Source organism: Trachypithecus francoisi, unplaced genomic scaffold, assembly GCF_009764315.1.
Source record: "Trachypithecus francoisi isolate TF-2019V2 unplaced genomic scaffold, Tfra_2.0 Lachesis_group12, whole genome shotgun sequence".
Classification (NCBI taxonomy): Eukaryota; Metazoa; Chordata; class Mammalia; order Primates; family Cercopithecidae; genus Trachypithecus; species Trachypithecus francoisi.
The window spans coordinates 12,006,246-12,029,241 of record NW_022681457.1 but is presented as its reverse complement, the minus strand read 5'-3'; the positions used below and the strand labels follow the sequence as shown (position 1 = coordinate 12,029,241).

Below are 22,996 nucleotides of genomic sequence, written 5' to 3'. Positions count from 1 at the left end.
GCAGACGCGGAGGCTGCGGGGTGGGGGGAGTGGGAGGTGGGAGGTGGGGGAATTGGGGAGCGTGGGCGGCCTCCTCCCCTCCTCCACCCCCGGGAAGCCTGCACCTGGAGGGGCGTGGGGAAGGCAGTGGAGGGGCCGCAGAGGCCGTGTACCCGCGGCGTGGTGCAGGGGGGTGTGGTACCGAGCTGGTCCATCCCCAGCTGATGGGCACGTACGTTATGTTCGAGGTCCCCTGCGACAGATGCCCCAAGGCCAGCGGCTTTGCGCACGCCCCCCGTGGTTCTCCAGTCTGCAAACCGGGAGTCCGGGGTGGGCGGAAGGGAGAAGGAGCTGGGGCAGGGGGTGGCAGCCCGGGGACCCTGAGGCCCCACCGCCTGGGGCAGCGGCTGGTTTTGCCATTAGTTACTAGTGAGTCCTCGGGTGTGTTACTTACCATTTCCGTGCCTCGGTTGCCCATGCTGTTAAGTGGGAATAATTATGGTTACCAAGTCCCAGGATTTTCTGTGAAAGTAAAACAATAATAACAATAATAAGTAATACACGTGCAGTTCTTACAACAGTTCCTAATAGCTGCTGTTATTATCAATGACCATTGTTGTTCAAATTTGCCATTGCAGTGACTACAGCCAAGTTGCTCTCATGGAGGCTACGTTAAATTTTTAAAATTTTCGACAAAGCCATAAGTAGGAGGAAAACGGTGTGCCTGCGTAATCTTAGCTACATTCCCCTGATTACTAGTGAGGAGAAGTAAACTCAGATGTTTTTGAACAGGCTTATTCTCTCTTCTGCGAATTACCTGTTTGTCTCCTCTCCGCATTGCTCTATTTGTTTATATAGCTTTTACTTACTGATTAATAGATATTCTTTCTATAGTCTGCATATTAATCGTTCGCCTGTTACTCTCTCTGTGGCAAATATTTTCTCCTGGCCTCTCCCTTATGTTTTTATTGTGTTTACAGAGTGCCTGAAGTTTTGCCTGAATTTTAATAAAAATCCAAGATATCCTTTTAATTTTATGTTTTTTGCTTTTAACGTCTTAAGATGCCCTTCCTCCGTCTTCTATCCCTTCTCTCTCTCTCTCTCTGTCTCTCCCTCCCCCCCACCCCATCTCTTTGGGACAGGGTCTCACTCTGTCACCCAGGCTGGAGTGCAGTAGTGTGATCATAGCTCACAGCAGCCTTGAACTCCTGGGCTCAAGTGATGCTCTTGCCTCAGCCTCCTGAGTAGCTGGGACTGCAAGCATGTGCTACCACACCTGGCTAATTTTTAATTTTTTTGTAGAAAGGGGTCTCACTATGTTGCCCAAGCTGATCTCAAACTCCTGGCCTCAACTGTTCTTCCCGGCTCAGCCTTTCAAAGTGCTAGGATTACAGGCATGAGTCACTTCACCTGGCCTCACTCTACTCTCATAAACACATTTTCCTGGATAATCTTATATTTTACAGTCTTATTTTATATATTTATTTTGTTTGAACCTTCTGGAATTTTTTTGAATGGTATGAGGTAAGGATTTAACCTCCTTTTCCAAATGGACAGAAAATTGAATTACCCTGATTATTCAGAAAAACAAAAATAACTCTCGTTTATCCAAAAAATACTATAAGGAAAGGCCTCTCGTTAATATTCTCTCATTTAATTCCAACAGCCCAAAGTGGAAGTATTATTATCGCCATTTTACAGAGAAGGGAACTGAGGCACGAAGGAGTTAAATGAGTTGTGTGAAGGACACACAGCAAGATTATGGAAGAGCTGAGATTGGGTTTGCCTAGGAGTTTTCAGATAGGTTATGTAATTGGGAGGGGAAACTTCCTTCATTTCTATGTTTAGGAGATGAGTTTCCTGCCATTCCAAAGATAGTTCAGAGTGTGCAGAGAAGAGAGATGAACTGTCAAGAATTAGACATTTCATCCAATCCTCATCACTTCCTTTGATAACAAGACATTTAGTACAGGAGACCAGGGGAGCTGCCCCAGGTCACAGAGTCTTGAGAGGGTTAGGAACCAGGCACCCAGATGCAGATCTAACCATGTACTAGCTGTATAACTTTGGGAAGTGAATTAACTTGGTCTCCGTTTCCTTACCTGCAAAATGGGCACAATAATATTTTCTACCTCATAGGGTTATTGTGAACATCCTAGAAGTTAATACATATGCCTCCTAGTTTTGAGTGCTCAGTAAATGTCACTGGTTTGTCATTATAATTATTGAATAGCAGGTCCTCAATATGGGGGGGAAATCTCCAGTTATAACCCTCATAGTCCAGATGAATTATGGTTATTTCAAAATGGACTCAAGTTTTTCCAAAATCCATTTGGAAAAAGAGGTTAAATCCTTACCCCAGAATTCTGAGGGAAGGATTTTTTTTTTTCTTTTTCTTTTTGAGATGGAGTTTCACTCTTGTTGCCCAGGCTGGAGTGCAGTGGCATAATCTCAGCTCACCGCAACCTCTGTCTCCCGGGTTCAAGCGATTCTCCTGCCTCAGCCTCCTGAGTAGCTGGGATTACAGGCTTGTGCCACCATGCCCAGCTAATTTTTGCAGTTTTAGTAGGGATAGGTTTTCTCTATGTTGGTCAGGCTGGTCTCGAACTCCTGACCTCAGGTGATCCACCTGCCTCGGCCACCCAAAGTGTTGGGATGACAGGCATGAGCCACCGTGCCTGGCCCAAAGGAATGTTACTGAGTGACCCCTTAGAGGTGATTTCTTCCTGAAAGAGAAGAAAACAATGAAGGGAGAGTCCTGTAATCCTATTTTATGTCTTACTTTAATGTTTCTCAAACTTCAACAGCTCAAATATCCTTTTTCAATGTTTGCCCTGTTTCTGCAGCAACGATTAATATCTTCATGATTGCTTTCATTTCCACATAACATCCCCGCATTCTTATTTACTTAATAATTGTATTTAAAATGAATTTGTTTTCTAAAACCATTTAAGAAGTACCTGTAAGGCCGGGCGCGGTGGCTCAAGCCTGTAATCCCAGCACTTTGGGAGGCCGAGACGGGCGGATCACGAGGTCAGGAGATTGAGACCATCCTGGCTAACATGGTGAAACCCCGTCTCTACTAAAAAATACAAAAAACTAGCCGGGCGAGGTGGCAGGCGCCTGTAGTCCCAGCTATTCGGGAGGCTGAGGCAGGAGAATGGCGTAAACCTGGGAGGCGGAGCTTGCGGTGAGCCGAGATCTGGCCACTGCACTCCAGCCTGGGCGACAGAGCAAGACTCCGTCTCAAAAAAAAAAAAAAAAAAAAAAGAAGTACCTGTAAATGGAAACTTTACAGCACTCCTATGAATGGAAAACCAGTTTCAAGTGCCATAACCTAAAAGGGAAATAAAAATCACGATTAATAAATTATAGCTACATGCCACCACTAGGTGTGGTAGATTGAGTTATTGGGTCCAATTCTTCATTATCCTGATGTAACATAACACATTCTCTGTCTTGCCATAGCCTCATGGCAAGTCAAGGGGTGGAGTACAGATGTGTTATGCCCATGGGCCTTTTCCCTTTGTTGATTGTGCTTTGTATACTTTCACTGTAGTAAATCATAGCCGTGCATATGACTGTGTGCTGAGTCTCTCTTGAGTCCTCCTCCCAGGAAAGCATCAAACCTGACAGTGACCTTGGGGACCCCAAGACAGGCCTCAAACCCTGGACCACAATTTTATCAGGAGGTGAGTGCTGTTGACACCTTTCTGGGGCTCCATGACTAGCCAGGAAAAGAAAAATTAATGCAGGGCTGAGAATTCATCCACTCATTCATTCATTCACTCATTCAACTAATATTTGTTAAACAACTGCCATGTGAAGATGCCGCTCCAGGTAGCTAAGGCAACTGATGTCTGTGGCCTCATGGAGCTTACATTCTAATGATGAAAACAGACAATGTCAAGTAAACCAATAAGGGCAAAATGAAATATAGTTTGTGCTAAATTCTGTGAAGTACTAAATTCTGTGAAATAAATCACTGTGATAGTAACTTTGAAGCCAGTTTAGACGGGGATGGTCAGGGAAGGTCTTTTAGAAAAGGTAACATTTTGAGCTAAGAACCATATGGTGGAAAAGAGACAATTACAGTTGAATCCACACTAGAATGCGCTCAGCACCACGGACAGAGCACACCAGCGGCAAAGGCCCTGAGGAACCAATAAGGAGGTGGTGCGGCCAGTGTGACCAGGAAAGCGAGAGTGTAATGGGATGTAAGATAGAGAGGCGCCTGGGCGCGGTGGCTCACGCCTATAATCCCAGCGCTTTGGGAGGCTGAGGCGGGCAGATCACGAGGTCAAGAGATCGAGACCATACTGGCTAATGGGGTGAAACCCCATCTCCACTAAAAATACAAAAATTAGCTGGGCGTGGTGGCGCGCACCTGTAGTCTCAGCTACTCAGGAGCCTGAGGAAGGAGAATCGCTTGAACCTGGCAGGCGGAGGTTGCACTGAGCCGAGATCACGCCATTGTACTCCAGCCTGGGCGACAGAGTGAGACTCCGTCTAAAAAAAAAAAAAAAAAAGGCATCCAGAGTCGCGAAAGCCACAGGAAGAGCTTTGAATTTTATTGTAGGTGTATTGGAAAATAGTGGAAAGTACTGAGGAATGGTGTGCTAGACTGTGGTTTACATTTTCCAGGGGTCACTGAAACTGCTCTGTGAGGAATGCACTAGAAGGGGCAATAAAGTAGGATGATCAATTAGGAGGCTCTTGCAGTAAACCAGGTGAGAAGCAACGGTGGCCTGGAGTAAGGCAGTGGCAGTGGGGATGGAGAGCAGTGGGTAGATTCAGGATTTGCTCTACAGGCGGAGCTGAGCGAACTCACTAATGGCTGGAGTGTGAGATGTGAGAGAACAAGAGGAATCAAGGGAGACTTCCGGGCTTTGGGCCTGAGCAACTGAGTGCTCTGAAGTGCACTAATTGGGATCAAGTTTATTTTGTGGAGGAAATCCAGAGTTCCCTTTTGGGCATGTTAACTGTTGGATGCCTGCGTTTCTGAGGTCAGCTCCAGAAGAGCCTGGATTACCCGAATAGCCCCATCAGAGCCTCCAGGGGTGAGGGTTGCAGCGTGGGCTCAGGAATCAACTCAGAAGAGCGCCTACATCTAGCACAGGTGGTGGCGAAATGACACTTGTTCCTATCCGTGTTGCAGAACCAGTCCAGCAGGGCTCTCCCTGATGCTGGAATAGTCCAGGCACACGCTACCCTGCGAGGCTGGGAGGCACTGTCCTGCGAGGCTGGGAGGCTGCCCGTGGTGCTGAACCATTCTGGCCTGAGCCGCCCGGGGCTCTGATGGATATTAGCAGGGCTGTCCGTGGTGCTGAACTATTTCCAGCAGGGCTATCCTGCGAGGCTTGGGCTGTCTGCGGTGCTGAACCATTCACATCACGAGTTGCCTTGGGGGCTGTCCGTGGTGCTGAATCTGTCTGGTATGAGCTGTCCGCAGTTCTTTTTTTTTTTTTTTTTTTTTTTTTTTTTTTTTGAGACGGAGTCTCGCGCTGTCACCCAGGCTGGAGTGCTGTGGCCGGATCTCAGCTCACTGCAAGCTCCGCCTCCCGGGTTCACGCCATTCTCCTGCCTCAGCCTCCCGAGTAGCTGGGACTACAGGCGCCGCCACCTCGCCCGGCTAGTTTTTTGTAGTTTTTAGTGGAGACGGGGTTTCACCGTGTTAGTCAGGATGGTCTCGATCTCCTGACCTCGTGATCCGCCCGTCTCGGCCTCCCAAAGTGCTGGGATTACAGGCTTGAGCCACCGCGCCCGGCCGAGCTGTCCGCAGTTCTAAACCATTCAAGCATTAGCGTTCAGTGGTGCTGACGCTGTACACAGACAAGCAGAAGAAAATTTTTGCCCCTCCTTTAAAGAACCCATCCGCCTGAGGAAAGCCCTGCTGTTGCCTGGAAACAAAGATCTCTGGGCTGTGGAGAGCATGGGATGAAAGCAGATGAGGGCAAGAACTGCAAAGTCATTTTTAAGTGACAGCTTTGGTTCTTAGGACAGCAGGGCCTGGCTACAACCTGATTGAAATTATTAACATGAAGTTTCCCAAACAGCTCTGAAGAGGGGGGAAAGTACAGAAAGGAAATTCAAAGAAAGAGATGCCCAGGATTCAGGCTGTTGGTTATTCTGTGTTGGGAGAAGCAGTGGAGTGGGGGAGGAGAGGACTATATAAGTATACGTGAGTTATTGGCAAAGTCCTATTTTTTATGTTGCAATCTGGGGTCACAAGAGGGATGTTATTGTAGATTTACAGAAATGCAGCATGGCTACAGTTTCTCATGCTTCCAAATACAACCAATCACATACGTTGTAAACTGTGACTGTTATTTTAGTGTCGCTTTAGCTGGTGAATAGACACACCCACCATCTTTTTGTCAGGGTTAGTCTTGAATTATGTGGGTTTTGAATTGTACACCCTCTTCAAGAGTGAGTCCTTCACAAAATCAAACCTCTCTTGAATTGTTGAATGGATGAATAAGTATTCTTCCCAATGATCTGGTCACTAGAAAAGGCACAGCTTCCACCATCACTCAAGAGACAGACATTTATAAAGCACTCACTATGTGCTGGACATTGCAGGTGACACCCAGTATGCCTGAAGCATATCCTCTATGCCTAATAGGATGATATTCACAACTCTTCAAGGGCCAGAGAACTTTGGGGCTCTGACTTTGAGCTCTTTGTTTACTTAGAACCACTGTGATACGGCTCTTCACTATCTTTCTATTATATCCTCTAATGAAGTTGCTGCCCCAGTGAGTTTTGATATTTCAATTTCTCAAAATAAGCTGGAGTTCATTACGTCATGAATATTTCTTTTTGCTTACTCTCTGCCTTGTTTCTAAAATGGTACAGACCCCTGATGGTAGGGGCTCTGTGTTTCTGATTTACCTCTGAGCCTCCAGAACCTGGAACATGTCTTGGCACATACCAGATGGCCTATGAATGCTTTGAAACAGTCGAATGAATGAAAGATGGTGTTTGTAAATGTAAACTACCTCAATGTTTTAATGCTGGTAACTCATTAAATTAAAAGGAAAATGAGTGACCCAAACTGTGCTCATCAGTTGGCAGGATGCAGTCTATGATCTGCCTGGTTGAGACATCCAAGATCATAGACCCCTGCTGAGCAAGACTCTGCCATAAGACCACTTCATGGGCCGGTGACCTGTTGTTCTATCCTCTAGTACATCTGCTGTGGCCCATAAGGCAGGGTTCTGTGGCACCAAGCAGGGATTCCTATCAGTAGGGACCATCCCACAAGGAGAGGAATCTATTTCATGCTTTTTGACAACTGCAGGGAATTAATCACACTGTGTGGATGTATCTCGTTTATGTGACTGTCTCCAAATGGTGATCATTTGGGAGCCTCGGATCCTCTTGGGCAGGTCAGCTTGAAAATGGCATATCCAGGATTAAACTCAGAGCAATATGTCCCCAAAGACCTTCTTGTTTCACTACTACTAAAAAATTTTCCATTTATTTAAGATGGGATTGCAGGGGGAAAAAGTATGATTGAAATGGGAAAACTCACCTTGTTATTTAAAACCTAGAAGGATACAATTACTTGGGGGTGTATGGGGTAAATCATACAAGGGCAGTGAGCTGCCAAGTCTGCTTAGGGAAACAGGTTCTCCTAGCCATTTCCAGCCCACAGGGTTTTTCTGCAGTCTCGCTAGAAAAATGATTCCAAAGACAGAATCGCTACACATCAAGTAACATTTATTGAGAGCTTAATGTGTCCTCACCAAGATCCTGTTGGTTGGGTGTTGTTATTATACTCATTTTACAGAACAAAATAGATCGTTGTGGATGGATATGAAAAGGTCTCCAAGACACATCATTTCATGGGAGGATGCGGGGAGCAAGTTGCAAAACTACAGATGTAGTCTGACATGAATTATGTGAAAACCCAACAACACATAAAACAAGGTCGATATTTTCTGTGGGCACATAGATATGTGTAAAAAGTCTTCACAAGTTAAAAACACAAAAGGTTTTTTTTTTTTTTTTGAGACGGAGTTTCGCTCTGTCGCCCAGGCTGGAGTGCAGTGGCGGGATCTCAGCTCACTGCAAGCTCCGCCTCCCGGGTTTACACCATTCTCCTGCCTCAGCCTCCCGAGTAGCTGGGACTACAGGCGCCCGCCACCTCGCCCGGCTAGTTTTTTGTATTTTTTAGTAGAGACGGGGTTTCACCGTGTTAGCCAGGATGGTCTCGATCTCCTGACCTCGTGATCCGCCCGTCTCGGCCTCCCAAAGTGCTGGGATTACAGGCTTGAGCCACCGCGCCCGGCCCACAAAAGGTATTTAAAAGAAAAAATCACAAGATTACCAAGTTTACCAAAATTACATTTGTTCTTTCATGATAAAAAAGAAAGCAGTAATAATATTAAATGATTAAATGATTACCAAATCCAGAAAGTTTGTGAAGTCTCTTCAAATTTCAGCATGGCAAAACTCAGAAATATTTATATATATATTGCTAAGGAGTCCAGCTTACAGGAAGTGCTCAATGTTTTATTATTTGGGGACCAGGACTAAACAGGGTGAATCTGGTATGTTTGGTCAATCTCAGGATGCAACCTAATTTTTCTTCCTATCATATGTCATGAATGTGATGATTTTCTTTTCAAATGTTTTGCTTATAAAACAAAGAAGTTAAGAACTTTGTAAAGAAAGAAGAAGAAAAGCCAAAGATATGAACAATTGTAAGACACATTTCAATGTGAGAGATATTAAAATGTAAATAACTAACAACTCAGCATCAATAAAATATGATTTACTGGCCGGGCGTGGTGGCTCACGCCTGTAATCCCAACACTTTGGGAGGCCGAGGTGAGTGGATCAGCCAAGGTCAGAAGTTCGAGAGCAGCCTGGCCAACACGGCAAAACCCCGTCTCTACTAAAAATACAAAAACAAAAAAGCCGGCATGGTGGTGGGCGCCTGTAATCCCAGCTACTTGGGAGACTGAGGCAGGAGAATCGCTTGTACTTGGGAGACAGAGGTTGCAGTGAGCCAAGACTGCACCACTGCACTCCAGCCTGGGCATCAAGAGCAAAACTCCATCTCAAAAATAATAATAATAATAATAATAATAATAATTTACTTATCACAACTTATCCAATAACAACAGTGCATAGATCTGATAGTATGCAGATGATAGGCATTTGGCATTGTTATTATGGAATGGGTAATAGTAACCAGGTTCATTCTATGTATAAGAAAAGTGAAGCTGAGGATCAATACATACACACAGACACCTCAAGAGTATTCTATGCTTTCTCTTCCTCTCAAATCCCTGCTCAGTCATGTGCACTGGCTTCAGCTGGCTTGCTGGAGGATGAGATGCCCAGGGAGGAGAGGGGAGTTATCTTGGACAAAGTTATTCTGGACCAGGCAGCCCACAGCTGACCACATTTGAACACATGAGGCCCACTGAGGCCAGAACTATCCAATTTAACTTAGCCCAAATGGCCATGTTCATGAGCTAATAATGCTTGTTATTTTAAGTCACTAAGTTTTGGAGTGGTTTGTTACACAGCAAAAGCTGACTGATACATTTTATATACACAACTGACAATCAGCAGAGAGCACTACTACTTCTATATAGGTTGTTAACTTATTGAAATGTTTCTGTGAAAGTCAGTAAATAGCTGCTCACTGAAAGCCCCTGAAGCCCCCTCACTTAAAGAAAACACAAATAAGACACATATTGTTCTTTGTTTGTTTTGATTTAATTCTGGAATTCAGAACTCCTACCATATTCAAATATTCAACTTATTTCTCACCCAGCTGAATCCTGATATATTTAGCCAGTCTTCTAAAGATGGACTCTTGGGTGTTGCCAATTCTTCTAAGCAAAGCATCAGTGAACACTTGGATGAAAGGAGAATGTCTTCCTTAGATACCTATGTAACTGTCTTCTCTTTGCCAAGTGGGTCTCTGCTCAAATGTTACCTTCTTAGAGTGGCCCTCTCTGACCACTGAAGTTGAGGTGGCCTCCGCCTTCACTCTCCATTTCATCCCATTCTCTGGTCATACCCAGAAATTAGGAGTGGTGGTTCCATACGGCAAAAGACTTTGGTTTGTTCATTGCTGGGTTCCCAGACCCTGGAACAGTACCTGGCACAGAGTAGGTGCTCAGATGTTTGTTGAATGAATGACTCCCTGCTCACCCCCAAAGTTTCTTATTTCTTGGGATTCCTACTTATCAGAGGGCACAGAAGTTCTGAGTATTTATATATTAGGTATTCACTCTCTTACTTCCTTTTTTTCACTTTCTTTTTCCTTAAAACAGCTACTCACCCACCACTAAGGGGGAGAGAAAAAAATAGCTCAGGCTCCTTCCTGACCCAAATTTCTCCTCCTCCTTTCCACATGCATCTGCTCACACCAACCTCTCTGTGCTACATTGGATCAACAATGAAAAATGCCAACTTCACATCTACCTCTTCCTTCCCTCCATTTCTTTCCACCTCTCCATCTCTCTGTAAAACAGGTGATCAGCTATAAATAAACATTTACATCCCTGTAGGCATCTCTTAAAAGAAACTTGAGCCCAAAAAGATCCCCTTATGAATTTTCATGCCTTGAAGAAGATTTACTAGGCAAACGAGTACATGTCATGAAGGAAATGGAAAATCTATTGAGCCTCATGGGGTGGTGCTGGGGAGGAGGGAGTAGATGGATGGATAGAATTCCTAATATTTCTCCCTGGTCTTGGTAGACAAATAAGCATCAGGGAAACTTGTTCTGATATGTTGTTCTGATATGACATGGAGCTTGGTCATACTTAAACTTTACATCAACCTTAGGAGGTGATAATGAAAGTATTATTGGCTGGGTGTGGTGGCTAGCACCTGTTACCCCAATGCTTTGGGAGGCTGAGGTGGGATCATTGCTTGAGCCCAGCAGTTCAAGACCAGCCTGGGAAACATAGAGAGATCCCATCTCTGCAAAAAAAAATTTTTGAAAAACAACCAAATGTGGTGGCACACATCTGTAGTCCCACCTACTGCGGAGGCTGAGGTGGGAGGATCACTTGAGCCCAAGAGGTTGAGGTTGAGGCTGCAGCGAACCATGATTGTGCCATTGCACTCCAGCCTCAGGACAGAGCAGGATCCAGTCTCAAAAAATAAAAGGAAAGTATTATTATACTGATAATGATAACAACACATAACAAAACTTCCCATGTGTAAGTACTGTTCTTTTTTTTTTTTTTTTTTTTTTTTTTGAGACAGAGTCTCACTGTATTGCTCAGGCTGGAGTGCAGTGGCACGATCTCAGCTTACTGCAACCTTCATCTCCTGGGTTCAAGTGATTCTCACATCTCAGCCTCCCAAGTAGCTGGGACTACAGGTGTGCACCACCACACCCAGCTAATTCTTGTATTTTTAGTAGAGACGGGTTTCACCATGTTGCCCAGGCTGGTCTCGAACTCCTGACGTCAAGTGATCTGCCCACCTTGGCTTCCCAAAGTGCTGGGATTGCAGGCATTAGCCACCACATCTGGCCGTTAGCCACCACATCCAGCTGTAAGCACTGTTCTAAATGCATCATTGTGTTACTTCACTCCGCCTTATAGTGTTGTCAAGAAGTGAAGTAACATAAAGTGGATACTATCGCTATCCCCACTCTACAGATGAGGAAACTGATGCACCAGAGAAACTAAGTCACTTTTCCGAAGTTCCTCAACAAAGAAGTGGCAAAACCAGCATCTGAATGCAGTAGTCAGTCTCCTAGAAATGGCAACATGATGTTGCTACTTACACTTCATTGGTTGGAAGCTAGTCACATGGCCACACCTAGCTGCAAGGGAGACTGGGAAATGCAGCTAAAATGTAAGGGTTCTAGCACTATGGAAGAAGGAGGGACCAGATGTTGGGAAAAATAAACAGTCTCTACACACCCACCCTGGACCCTTGAAGATCTGAAAAATCAGCAGTTTGCAGTTATTCCTCAGGATGGGTCAGGGAGTAACTGAGATAAGTGTTCTTATACATTGGTGGTGGGAGTACCAATAAAGACATTGCTCTGGGAAGGTGCGTCAGTTAGCTATTGCTATATAACCAACCATGGCAACATTTAAAAGCTCAAAACAGAAACAACCATTATTTACCATAGTTCATGAAGTTATGAACCAGCTAGACAGTTCTGCAGATCTGTCTTTGGCTGATCTTGGCTGGACTTGCTCCTACATCTGTCCACAGCTTGGACTGTGAGCTGGTGGTTGTGCTGGCTGGCCTAGAATAACTTTGACCAGGATGACTTCCCCCATGGGCCTGTCATCCTCCAGCAAGCTAGCTCAAGCCAGTGCACATGGCTGAGCAGGGACCTGAGAGGAAGAGAGAGCACAGAGGCATCTTGGGGTTTAGCCTCTGAATGGACACACCATCACTTGTTGGCAGGGTTGGTTTCCCGGAGGCCTCCCTCCTTGGCTTGTAGATGGTCGACCCTCTGTGCATGTCTGAGTCCTAATCTCCTTGTAATTACACCAGCAGATCGGATTAGGGCCGGCCCTAGTGACCTCATTTGACCTTGATCACCTGGGTAAAGGTCCCATCTCCCAATACAGTCACCGTATTGGGAAGTACTGGGGTTAGGACATCAGCCTATCAATTTGGTGGGGAGCACAATTCAGCCTGCAACGCTCACCAGCCCAGACCTCTTCAGAGCTGTGCTCTCCTATTGGAGACCTAAGATTGATACAGTGGAGTTGGATGCTGTGTTGGATCATAAATCCCATTGACTTTACTTTCTTTTTATTATTATTATTTTATTTTTCCATAAGTTATTGGGGTACAGGTTGTATTTGGTTACATAAGTTCTTTAGTGGTGATTTGTGAGATTCTGGTGCACCCATCACACTGCACCATATATGTTGTCTTTGAACCCTCGCCTCCCCCTCCCACGCTTCCCCCCAAGTCCCCAAAGTTCATTGTATCACGGATTCACCTTCAAAACCTACCCACAATCCATTACCTTCTCACCACCCCTGCCTGGTCCCAGCCACGCTCACCCCTCGCTGGGACAACTGCAGGGGTCTCCCCACTTCGCCCTTGCTCCATTCTCCCTGACCCCAGCCTGTTCTCCACACAGAAGCCCTTCATGTCCCTCCTCTGCCCATAACCCTCCATGGCTCCCACCTCACCCAGTCAAGCTGCAGTCTTCACCCTGCCGGCCAGCGCCCCACCTGATCCGGCCCGTCTGCTCTCTGTCCTCTTGTCACTCTGCCTCAGGTGTGGGCGAAACCCCAGGCCTCTGCCCTGGCTCTTCCTTCTTCCTGAAACACTTTCCCCCATATCCCTACCCACCTTGTCCTGCCTCTGAGTTTCTGCTTTCCTGTCTCCTCCTCAGGGTGCCTTCCCCCTCCACCTTCTTAAATCTGGAATCTGCCCCGACCCTCCACATAGTACCCTCCTCTTTCTAAGATTTTTTCTCCGTGGCTTTAAAAAAAATGTCACTTCCCAGAAGAACATCAACCCCACAAGGGCAGGGGTTTTGTAAGTCTTCTTCATAGCTGTCTCCCCAGCCCTTAGAACTTTATCTGCTTCAAACAGGCACAGTCTGTATGTCTTCTAATATAATTTATTCCAACACAGTCTGTATGTCTTTGAATATAACTTAGCCATGGAGGGTTATGGTCAGAGGAGGGACATGAAGGGCTTCTGTGTGGCGAACAGGTTCGGGGCACGGAGGATGGAGCAAGGGTGAGGCGGGGAGACCTCTGCAATCGTCCCAGCAAGGGGTGAGCATCGCCAGGACCAGGCAGGGGTGGCAATTTATTCTGTTACTGTCATGGCTCAGATTTGCCACCCCAAACAGCTGGGAATTTAACCTTTTAATCCTGTACCTGATGTCTACATGTGCTAGTACCACCCTGGGCTTCAGGTAGCAGGGAGGGTCAGCCTCTCCTCAAATTCTGTGTTTTCTTTTTGGGCTGCTGTAACAATATCACAGACTGAGTGGTTTATACACAACAGACACTCGTTGCTTACAGTTCTGGAGCCTGGGAAGGCTGAGGTCAAGGTGCCAGCAGATTCAGTGTGTGGTGAAGGCCCATTCCCAGTTCATAGATGGAGCCCTCTTGTGCCCACACATGGAGGAAGGAGTGAGGGAGTTCTCTGGGGTCCCTTTCATAAGGGCACCAATCCTATTCATGAGGCCCCACCCTCATGACCTCATCACCTCCCAAAGGCCCTATCTCCTAATACCATCACCTTGGGGGTTAGGGTTTCAACATGTAAATTTTGGAGAGACACACACATTCAGACCATTGCACCTTTCTTTCAGGGTATGGAGTTGGTCCTGGGAATTGGCTGACCACCTACCAGAGACTGCACTTCCCATGACCCTTCACGTGCAGGAGAGTGCAAGGAACACTGCTCACCAGTGGAAGGAGAGGAGAGCTATGTGTCCAGAAATGGCTTGGCCCTCCCCGGTCTGCTGCCCAGATGTCTACTTGAGAAATTATGGGCTCAAGATGGTGGAGGGAGCTTGGATCCCTGAGTCACCCCATGGAGTAGATCCTCCTGCTGAGGGACAGCAGCAGAATCAGACTGATGCATGAGGAATACTTTCCAGCATGGGATGTCTCCTGGTCTCTGGGGCTTGTTGATGCATCCAATCCATGCCAACCAGCACGAGGTATGCGACCTCACCTAGAGCCTCACCCCTGTGCATAAGATGCTAGGACCATCCCCAGGTACCAAGCGAGCTCAGCGAGCACCAGCTTATAAGTGGTGGAACTAGCAGCTGGACCCAGGATTCCCTGACCTCAGACCCCACCTGATTACTTGGTGGCCCTACACAGGCTGCAAGCCAGGAGTCAAATCTCCTTCTTCCCCAGGGGTATTTTGTGTGGTCTGTCTAGTCCAGGCCCAAATCGCATATCTTTTTTGTTTGTTTGTTTTGAGATAGCCTCTCACTCTCCTACCCTGACTGGAGTGCAGTGGTACAGTCATGGCACACTGCAGCCTCCAACTTCTGGTCTCAAGTAATCCTCCCACCTTGGCCTCCAGAGTGGCTGGGAGGGCAGGCACACATCACCACGCCTGACCCAAAACAGCGTTTCTTAGTAAATATGTAAATTTGTTGCCATTTAGACATCAGAAACATTGCACATAAAAGTCTGGCTTTTCAGCTCCATGATCTCAAATAAATTATTAGTGTTGTGAGCCTGTTTCTTCAATCGAGAGAATAGTATTACCCTATATTAATAATGTAAACCCTGTTAATGTATGTAGCTCTTATATATAAATATTTAAGACTCTATTACAATATAAACTTTCTATTAATAAACAATAGTATTTATAATAAAATATTATTAGGGCCATAAGGTGTGTGCTGGATAGTGCACCTGCTTGACTCAAATAACTCATGTTCATGGCCCTACACCTGGCCTGTCAGGGGTCATAGAAAAGTCTGATCTCGGAGAGGATCCCTAGCTCATCTCATGTAATTCGCAAACTGCCACCACACTAGGATTCTGAAGGAAGAGCTTCCTTCTCTGCCCCATATCTGAGACTGTGAGCTGAGGCCCAGCCCCTCAGTTGGACCATTCTCAGGCCAGGAATCCGCAGCTCCAGAGGTGTCCACCAGGAGGCCCCTTCGTCATGCTCTGGGGCAGGCGCACTGGGTTCCTGGGTTCTGATTGGGATTCCAGGAGGGGAGGAGCAGAAGGGCCTTCCTCTGCAGCCTGGGTCTTCTGAGGCTGCCCCTCAGTCAAGGCCTGGGTCAGGAGCCTTCTCCAGCTGCCCACGCTAAGGCCGAATGCAGGGGATTATCTCTGGCTGGGGCAAAGGTGTATGAACCATGCCTTTTATTTTCAGATGCTTTGATATTTTGGAGGTTTGCCGACCTTGGAGGGACTGTCCCTCCCAGATCTGGGTGATTCCTAGAGACAGCAAACAACCCCGCTGACAGCGTACCTTTCACAAGCAAATCACCCAATCCAGAGCCCACACCCAGCAACTCCCCCACTGGGCTCCCACACTCAGGGGCTCTGTGCACCTGTCCTCATCACCCAGGGCTGAGAACTGGACAGCCAGGGCAGCCCCTGTGCCCCAGAACCACTAAATTACTCAGAAAAGCCAATCCCGTTCCTTGCTATGGAAGCCACAGAGAAGCTCCTGCCCCCGTCTTCCCCCAGCCCTTCTGCCTCCTGATCTGCCCTGGGCTCCCCTGTGTGGCCTGGCACCGCCCTCTCCTCCCAGGAACTGTAGCAACTCTCTTTTCACTCCCTGGTATCTCCTGACCTATGGGCCTCATCTCCCTGGAATAAGAATAAAACCCACATTTTAAATCAGACAGGGGCTGTGAACAAAAGGCTGAGGAATCCAAGTCAGATCCAGGTCTCTAGGGACTGCATTAGGCCCAGAGTGGAATGGGCTGCTGCCTCAGAAAACTCACTTGCTTATTCATGATTCAGCCAGGAAGCATTTATTGAGCACCTACCATTAACTCTTTCATTCGACACACATTTACTGAGCACTCACTCTGTGCCTGTGCCGTGCCAAGTGCAGGGGAAACAACAGTGGGCAGAACCAGCAACATCCAGATCTCTACCTGAATGCCGTGTGGAGACGGATGGCAAAGAAAGAAAACAGGTATCGATACAGACTGCAGTGCGTGCGACGGGGAATGCGAAGCAGGGGAAGGAGGGTCATCAGGGAGGGCCTCCTATCAGTTAGGGTTCTGCAGAGAGGCATTAGTGATACAACGTAATATATTTACATATGTCCTATCATATAGATTGCCTTTAGATCATATATATCCCATATAGATATATCATATATATGCTATTATATATATTATGTATTTATTATATATACATTATATATCCTAGTTTTTTTTTTTTAGTCTCACTCTGTCGGCTAGGTTGGAGTGCAGTGGCATGATCTTGGTTCACCTCCGTCTCCCGGGTTCAAGTGATTCTCCTGCCTCAGTTTCCCAAGTAGCTGAGATTACAGACACATGCCACCACGCCCAGCTAATTTTGTATTTTTAGTAGAGACGGGGTTTCACCATGTTGGCCAGGCTGGTCTCAAACTCCTGACCTCAGGCCTGTCTCGGCCTCCCAAAGTGCTGGGATTACAGGCGTAAGCCACTCTGCCTGACCTTTTTTTTTTTTTTTTGAGAGAGAGTCTTCCCTTGTCACCCAGGCTGGAGTCCAATGGCATGATCACACCTCATTGCAACCTCTAATTCCTGGACTCAGGCAATCCTCCCACCTCCGTCTCCTGAGTAGCTGATTAGAGGCACACACCACCACACCTGGTTAATTTTTCTAATGTTTTTGTAGAGATGAGATCTTGCTATGTTGCCCAGGCTGGTCTCAAACTCCTGGTCTCAAATAATCGTCCCACCTTGGCCTCCCAAAGTGCTGGGATTTCAGGTGTGGGCCACCATGCCCTACCCTATATATATCTTATACATATCCTTTTATATATCTCATATTTGTTATACATATGGCATATGTATACTTTTATATATAAATAGATTTAATTTAAATAACTGGCTCATGCTACTGTGGGAGCTGGCAAGTCCCAAATCCATAAGGCAGGCTGGTAGGCTAGAAACTCAGGCCAGAGTTGGTACTGTAATCCTGAGGCAGGGCTTCTTTCTCTCCAAGAAACTGGTTTTGCTCTTCAGACCTTCAACTGATTAGATGAGGCCCACCCACATTACAGCTAACAATCGTTTACTTAAAGTCAGCTGACGTGGGCGGCATTCACGTCTATAAAGTGTCTTCTCAGCACCACCAGGACTCACTGTGTGATGGGACTGCTAGGCACTGGAGCCCAGCCAGGCCAACACGTGAAACTGAGCATCACGGACCTCAGGAAGCTCAGTGTGGGTGCCGGGCCAGGACGGGAGAGTCCCCTTCGGTGGGAGTGGGCTGGGTCAGCGCTGGGACTGGACGAAAGCATAGGGTGGCTGGAGCAGAGTGAGGAGAGGACAGGAGGTGGGAGAGGCTGCGTCACACAGGGGTTTGTGAGGAGTCTGGCATTTACTCTGAGTGAGTAAAGGAGTCATTCAGACCCCACCCAGCACCCACAACCTCTACCTCAAGGCCAGGCTTGGGTCAGGCCCGGGGACACAGGGACACAGGGACCCGTGAGGGTGAACCCAAAGGCCAGCACATAACCCCAAATAGTGCCTTGGACAGATGTATGGGATAGGAGACTTGTTAAAAAGTAGGTTCCTGACCTGCTTGATTCCTGCCAAATCCACATTTTTAGGAGGGTAAATATAATTTGGCTTCAGTAAGTACCCAACTGAGGAACTGGGGGGTGGAATGGTGCCGTGGACTGCAGTCCAGCTTCTGGAGTCAGACTGGGTTTTAATCCAGGAGCTGTGTGACCTTGGGCAGCTAGCTGAACCTCTGCAAGCCTGTTTCCTCATCTGTAGAGTAGGCAGAGCTTGCAGGGAGCTGTGATCACACCACTACACTCCAGCCTGGGCAACAGAGCGAGACTCCATCCCCCAAAAAAAAGAAAGAAAGAAAGAAAAATGATCCACCTTGTTTATACATGCCAGAGTGGCCATTTTTCTTACTTGCAGAATGTGCTTGCTGACATAATTTTTTTTCTGTATTATTTCTTCGTGTACACCAGTGTCAAGGAGTGTGGAACAACTAGAAATGCCAGGACATTAGCAACCAGTAGTATCAAATTGTAAAAGAAAAAGGATGGTCTAAAAGGCCCCAGAGAAAGTACACTTTGGGGAACACTCATGTGTAAACAGAGCTTCAGTCGGCCTTAGGAAACTCACTTGAAGTTACTGACATGGTCTGTTGGTGCCTCCCCATATTCACATGTCGGAAACATGATCCTCAGTGTAACAGTATGAAGAGGGAGGACCTTTGGGAGGTCATGAGGTCAGGGCCCTTGTGACTGGGATTTGCACCCTTATAAGGGGCCTGAGGAAGTCTGCTGTTTTCAACCACGTGAAGACACACATCAAAGCACTACCTATGAAGAACATATTCCATCAGACACCAAAACTGCCAGAGCCTTGATCTTGGACTTCCCAGCATCCAGAACCATGAGTGACAAATTTCTATTGTTTATAAATTACCCAGTCTAAGGTCTTTTGTTACAGTAGCAGGAAGGGACTTAAGACAGTTGCCTTCACATTTAGCTGCAAAAATCACTATAAAAATAGTCTGTGCTTAGATATATATACTTATTGAATCCATGCATATTTAATCCTGAATATCAAACCTGCTTCTGTTTCTTTTCCCTCTTGCCCCTCCCACAATCACTGAAGGCGATTTTGACCAGACAACTGGCCAAAACAGAAGGAGACAACTGGCCAAAACAGAAGACTGTTTAAAATGACATAGTTTCCCTTAATTAGAAGTTTTATTTTTAAAAAATGTAACAGAACACTCTAAGAAACTTTGGCATTCAAAGCAGTAGTTACTGTTATTTGCTAACTCTGAAAAAAAAATTGTTTTTCCCCTCACAAACAACCGGCAAACTCCTGCCTACTTCCTAGCTTGGTGGCTTCCAGCGTGCACTGCAGGGAAATGGTGGGTGGAGGGATAGGAAAGCCCTCACGCTCCTAACCCACTGAGACAATGCAGATGGTGACAAAGCTGCATCTGGACTCCAGGGTGTATCTGACAAAGGGGGAGATGCCTCCTCCCTCCCCTCCACCAGCTCCACTTTCCCATTGAAGAAACAGAGATGCGGAGGCAGGCATGACCTGTCCAAGCTCGTAGGACAGTTACTCAGAGAGCTAGTCTGGAACCCTGATGTCTGTTACCAGCGGCCATGGCTCAGCTACAGTGAACCCTGAAATGTCCCCAGATACGTCCGACACCGCGGGGCTTGCTTTCTGAGGCTCAGTAAGGAGCGGGCATGTGTGATCAGCCCCTCCACAATCCCACATTCCTGAGGTCCCCTGACCCCGAGTCCCCACCCCAGGGGAGAACTTCTCACAGCACTGCTGACAAAGCACGCATCCCTCTGACATCCGTCCTGAGCACCGCCAGGGAGAGCCCCGCACCGCGGCGCTCAGGTGTGAATCCGCAGGTGGCGCGTCAGGTTCGTGTTCCGGCTGAAGGTTTTCCCGCACTCGCCGCATCGGTAGGGCTTCTCGCCCGTGTGGATCCGGTGGTGCACAGTGAGGGAGGAGTTCTTGATGAAGGACTTCCCGCACTGGCCGCACCTGTACGGCTTCTCGCCGGTGTGGATCCGCTGGTGCTCGATGAGGTAGGCGCTCTGGCTGAAGGCCTTGCCGCACTCGCCGCACACGTAGGGCTTCTCCCCGGTGTGCACGATCTGGTGCACGATGAGGGACGAGCGCCCCGTGAAGTGCTTCTTGCAGATGTAGCACTCGTAGGGCTTCTCCCCGGTGTGGATGCGCTGGTGCTGCGTGAGCGAGGAGTTCTTGCTGAAGGCCTTGCCGCACTCGCTGCACTCGAACGGCTTCACCCCGATGTGGAAGCGCTGGTGCTGGATGAGGTAGGAGCTCTGGCTGAAGGCCTTGCCGCACTCGCCGCACACGTAGGGCTTCTCGCCGGTGTGGTTCCTCTGGTGCAGGGTGAGCGAGGAGCTCTTGTTGAAGGCCTTGCCGCACTCCTTGCAGGCGTACGGCTTCTCCCCGGTGTGCGTGCGCTGGTGCTCGGTCAGGTGCATGTTCTGGCTGAAGGCTCGCCCGCACTCGGGGCACACGTACGGCTTCTCCCCGGTGTGCGTGCGCTGGTGCACGATGAGGTGCATGTTCTGGCTGAAGGCCTTGCCGCAGTCGCCGCACGCGTAGGGCTTCTCCCCCGTGTGGATCCGCTCGTGCTGGGTGAGGGAGGAGGTCTTCCGGAAGGCCTTCCCACACACGTCGCACACGTACGGCTTCTCGCCCGTGTGCGTGCGCTGGTGCACAGTGAGGTTCATGCGCTGGCTGAAGGCCTTGCCGCAGTCCCCGCAGGCATAGGGCTTCTCGCCCGTGTGCACCCGCTGGTGGATGGTGAGGGACGAGCGCTCGATGAAGTGCTTCCCACAGGTGTCGCACTCAAACGGCTTTTCTCCCGTGTGGATCCTTTGGTGCTTTATCAGGGACGAGCTTCGGCTAAACGCCTTGCCACACTCGCTGCAGTCATAGGGTTTCTTCTCCACGCAGGGCGTGGGGGGCTCGCTGAGGTCCGAAATACTGGAGAAGTTCTTGTCACGCCTTATGGGTGAACAGGCCCCCTTTTCTGTGGGGTCGTCCAGCCGTGGTGGAACCAGGACACAGCTTTGGTTGGCAAACGCCTTCAGTTCATGACATCCGGGTACTGAGCCCCACAAGAGTTTGTTCCCCTGGGGAATTCCCAGTGGCTCGCACTGGGCACCCGCGTCTCCCCGCGGCCTCTCTGGCCAGCTGCCTGGTTCCCACACTCCTTCTGAGCCAGGACCCCTGGCACCGTTCCTCGTCGGTCCCCCTGTGGTCACCCCAACAACAGAGGGTTTGTCTTCCGAAATGTCATTCTTTGGATCCAACTCTTTCATTTCAGGTCTAGTCTCCCAATCTGAAAACAAAACAAAACAAAAACAAGATGCAAATATATGTAGTTAAAGATGCTGGGAGTGAGGAATCTCCACAGCGGGAAGAAGCAAATGAAACCGACCCCAGTGAGGCCCAAGGCACAGAGCGAGTTAGCTAAGAAGAACGTTGGATCAGAGAGGGAGGGAAGTGGGAGGCATGGAACTGAGGCCAGTGTGGTTTATGAGGCAGAGTCAACACAGGAGGTGAGCATGGAGAGCAAATGTCCCTTCAGAAGAGGGAGGACAGGGGCACCAGGAGCTCGGAAAGGGCACACCTGGAGAGAAACTGCAGCAGTGAGCTGGGCTTGCAGGGAGCCAAGGGCGGGCTCTGCAAACCTGAGTAGGAATTATTGCAGCCGGCTACTGACTTGCAGGGCCTCCTCACCTCATCCCACAGACCCACAACCAGTCATCCTCCTCAAGCAACAGTTTTTATCAGAAATAATAAGATGGCCAGGCACAGTAGCTCATGCCTGCAACCCCAACACTTTGGGAGGCCGAGGCAAGGATTGCTTGAGACCAGCCTGGACAACAAAGTGAGACTCCCTCATGCGCCCCTCCCTCCGCCGCCTCTACTAAATTTTTTTTAATTAGCCAGGCATGGTGGCACATGCCTGTTGTCCCAGCTACTTGTGAGGCTGAGGTGGGAGGATCACTTGAGCCCAGGAATTCGAGGTTGCAGTGAGCTATGATCACATCACTGCTCTCTAGCATGGGTGACAGGGTGAGACCCTCTTAAAAAATAAATAAATTTTGAAAAAAAAAAGAATAAAGAAATAATAAATAGCTAGCATTTACATGGCATGTGTCGGTTATTCTCTACTCCTTCGACCCACTCTCTCTTCACCCTTCTCTGACCTGCCCTGTACTCAGGATGCTGACTTTACCCACTGGCTTCCTGTGTGTTTGGCCGAAGGCAGGAAACTGGAAGTGAAATGAGAGAAAAATCGGGCATTTCTCCTGCCCCTTGGCCACTTCCCTGGTGTAACTGCCCTGGGGTTGCTGGCTGCGAGATCCCCTCCCCTGGCTGGGGCTCTGGCTCCTGCTAGCTCATCATGCACCTGCCCTGGCTGGCCCCAGACCTCCTGCACCCCGGCCCTCTTGTCAGCCTCAGCACTAAGAGTGTTCGTACACACAGGACTGCTCACTTGAGCCCATAATAACCACATGACCTGAGGTCTCACAATTGCTTCTGTTGCTCCATCACACCCCTCTCTGCTGCCTGGTTCTTGGGTGGCAGGCATTCTGTGGGGCTTGGGTTCAGACCCTCTTCTCTGCTTATCCACCCTGCCCTGGCTAACTACCTCCGTATCCACAGCTTCAATCACCTTCCATGTGTATCCTGTTCATTTCTAAACCTCGATTTCTAGCCTAGGTGGCTCTCAGGAGTCTAGACTCTAAATCAGGGGACTCATTCCCAACATTTAAAAGTTGCTGGCCAGGCGCGGTGGCTCAAGCCTGTAATCCCAGCACTTTGGGAGGC

At 48.1% G+C, this 22,996-nt stretch overlaps 1 protein-coding gene across 4 annotated transcripts in view; it reads right to left on the bottom strand.

The window, feature by feature from the left end:
• Positions 1–18,566: 18,566 nt before the first annotated feature.
• Positions 18,567–22,996, bottom strand: part of ZNF71 (zinc finger protein 71) — a 33,967-nt gene continuing 29,537 nt past the window's right edge. For 3 of the 4 annotated variants that reach the window (XM_033224580.1, XM_033224579.1, XM_033224581.1), the window contains one exon: positions 19,330–21,497. In XM_033224580.1, coding sequence (XP_033080471.1) covers positions 20,008–21,497 — 1,490 coding nt within the window. In that variant the 3' untranslated portion in view covers positions 19,330–20,007. Of the gene's footprint in view, positions 21,498–22,996 lie in introns of all 4 variants that reach the window. The other variant, XM_033224583.1, reaches the window with a different exon arrangement.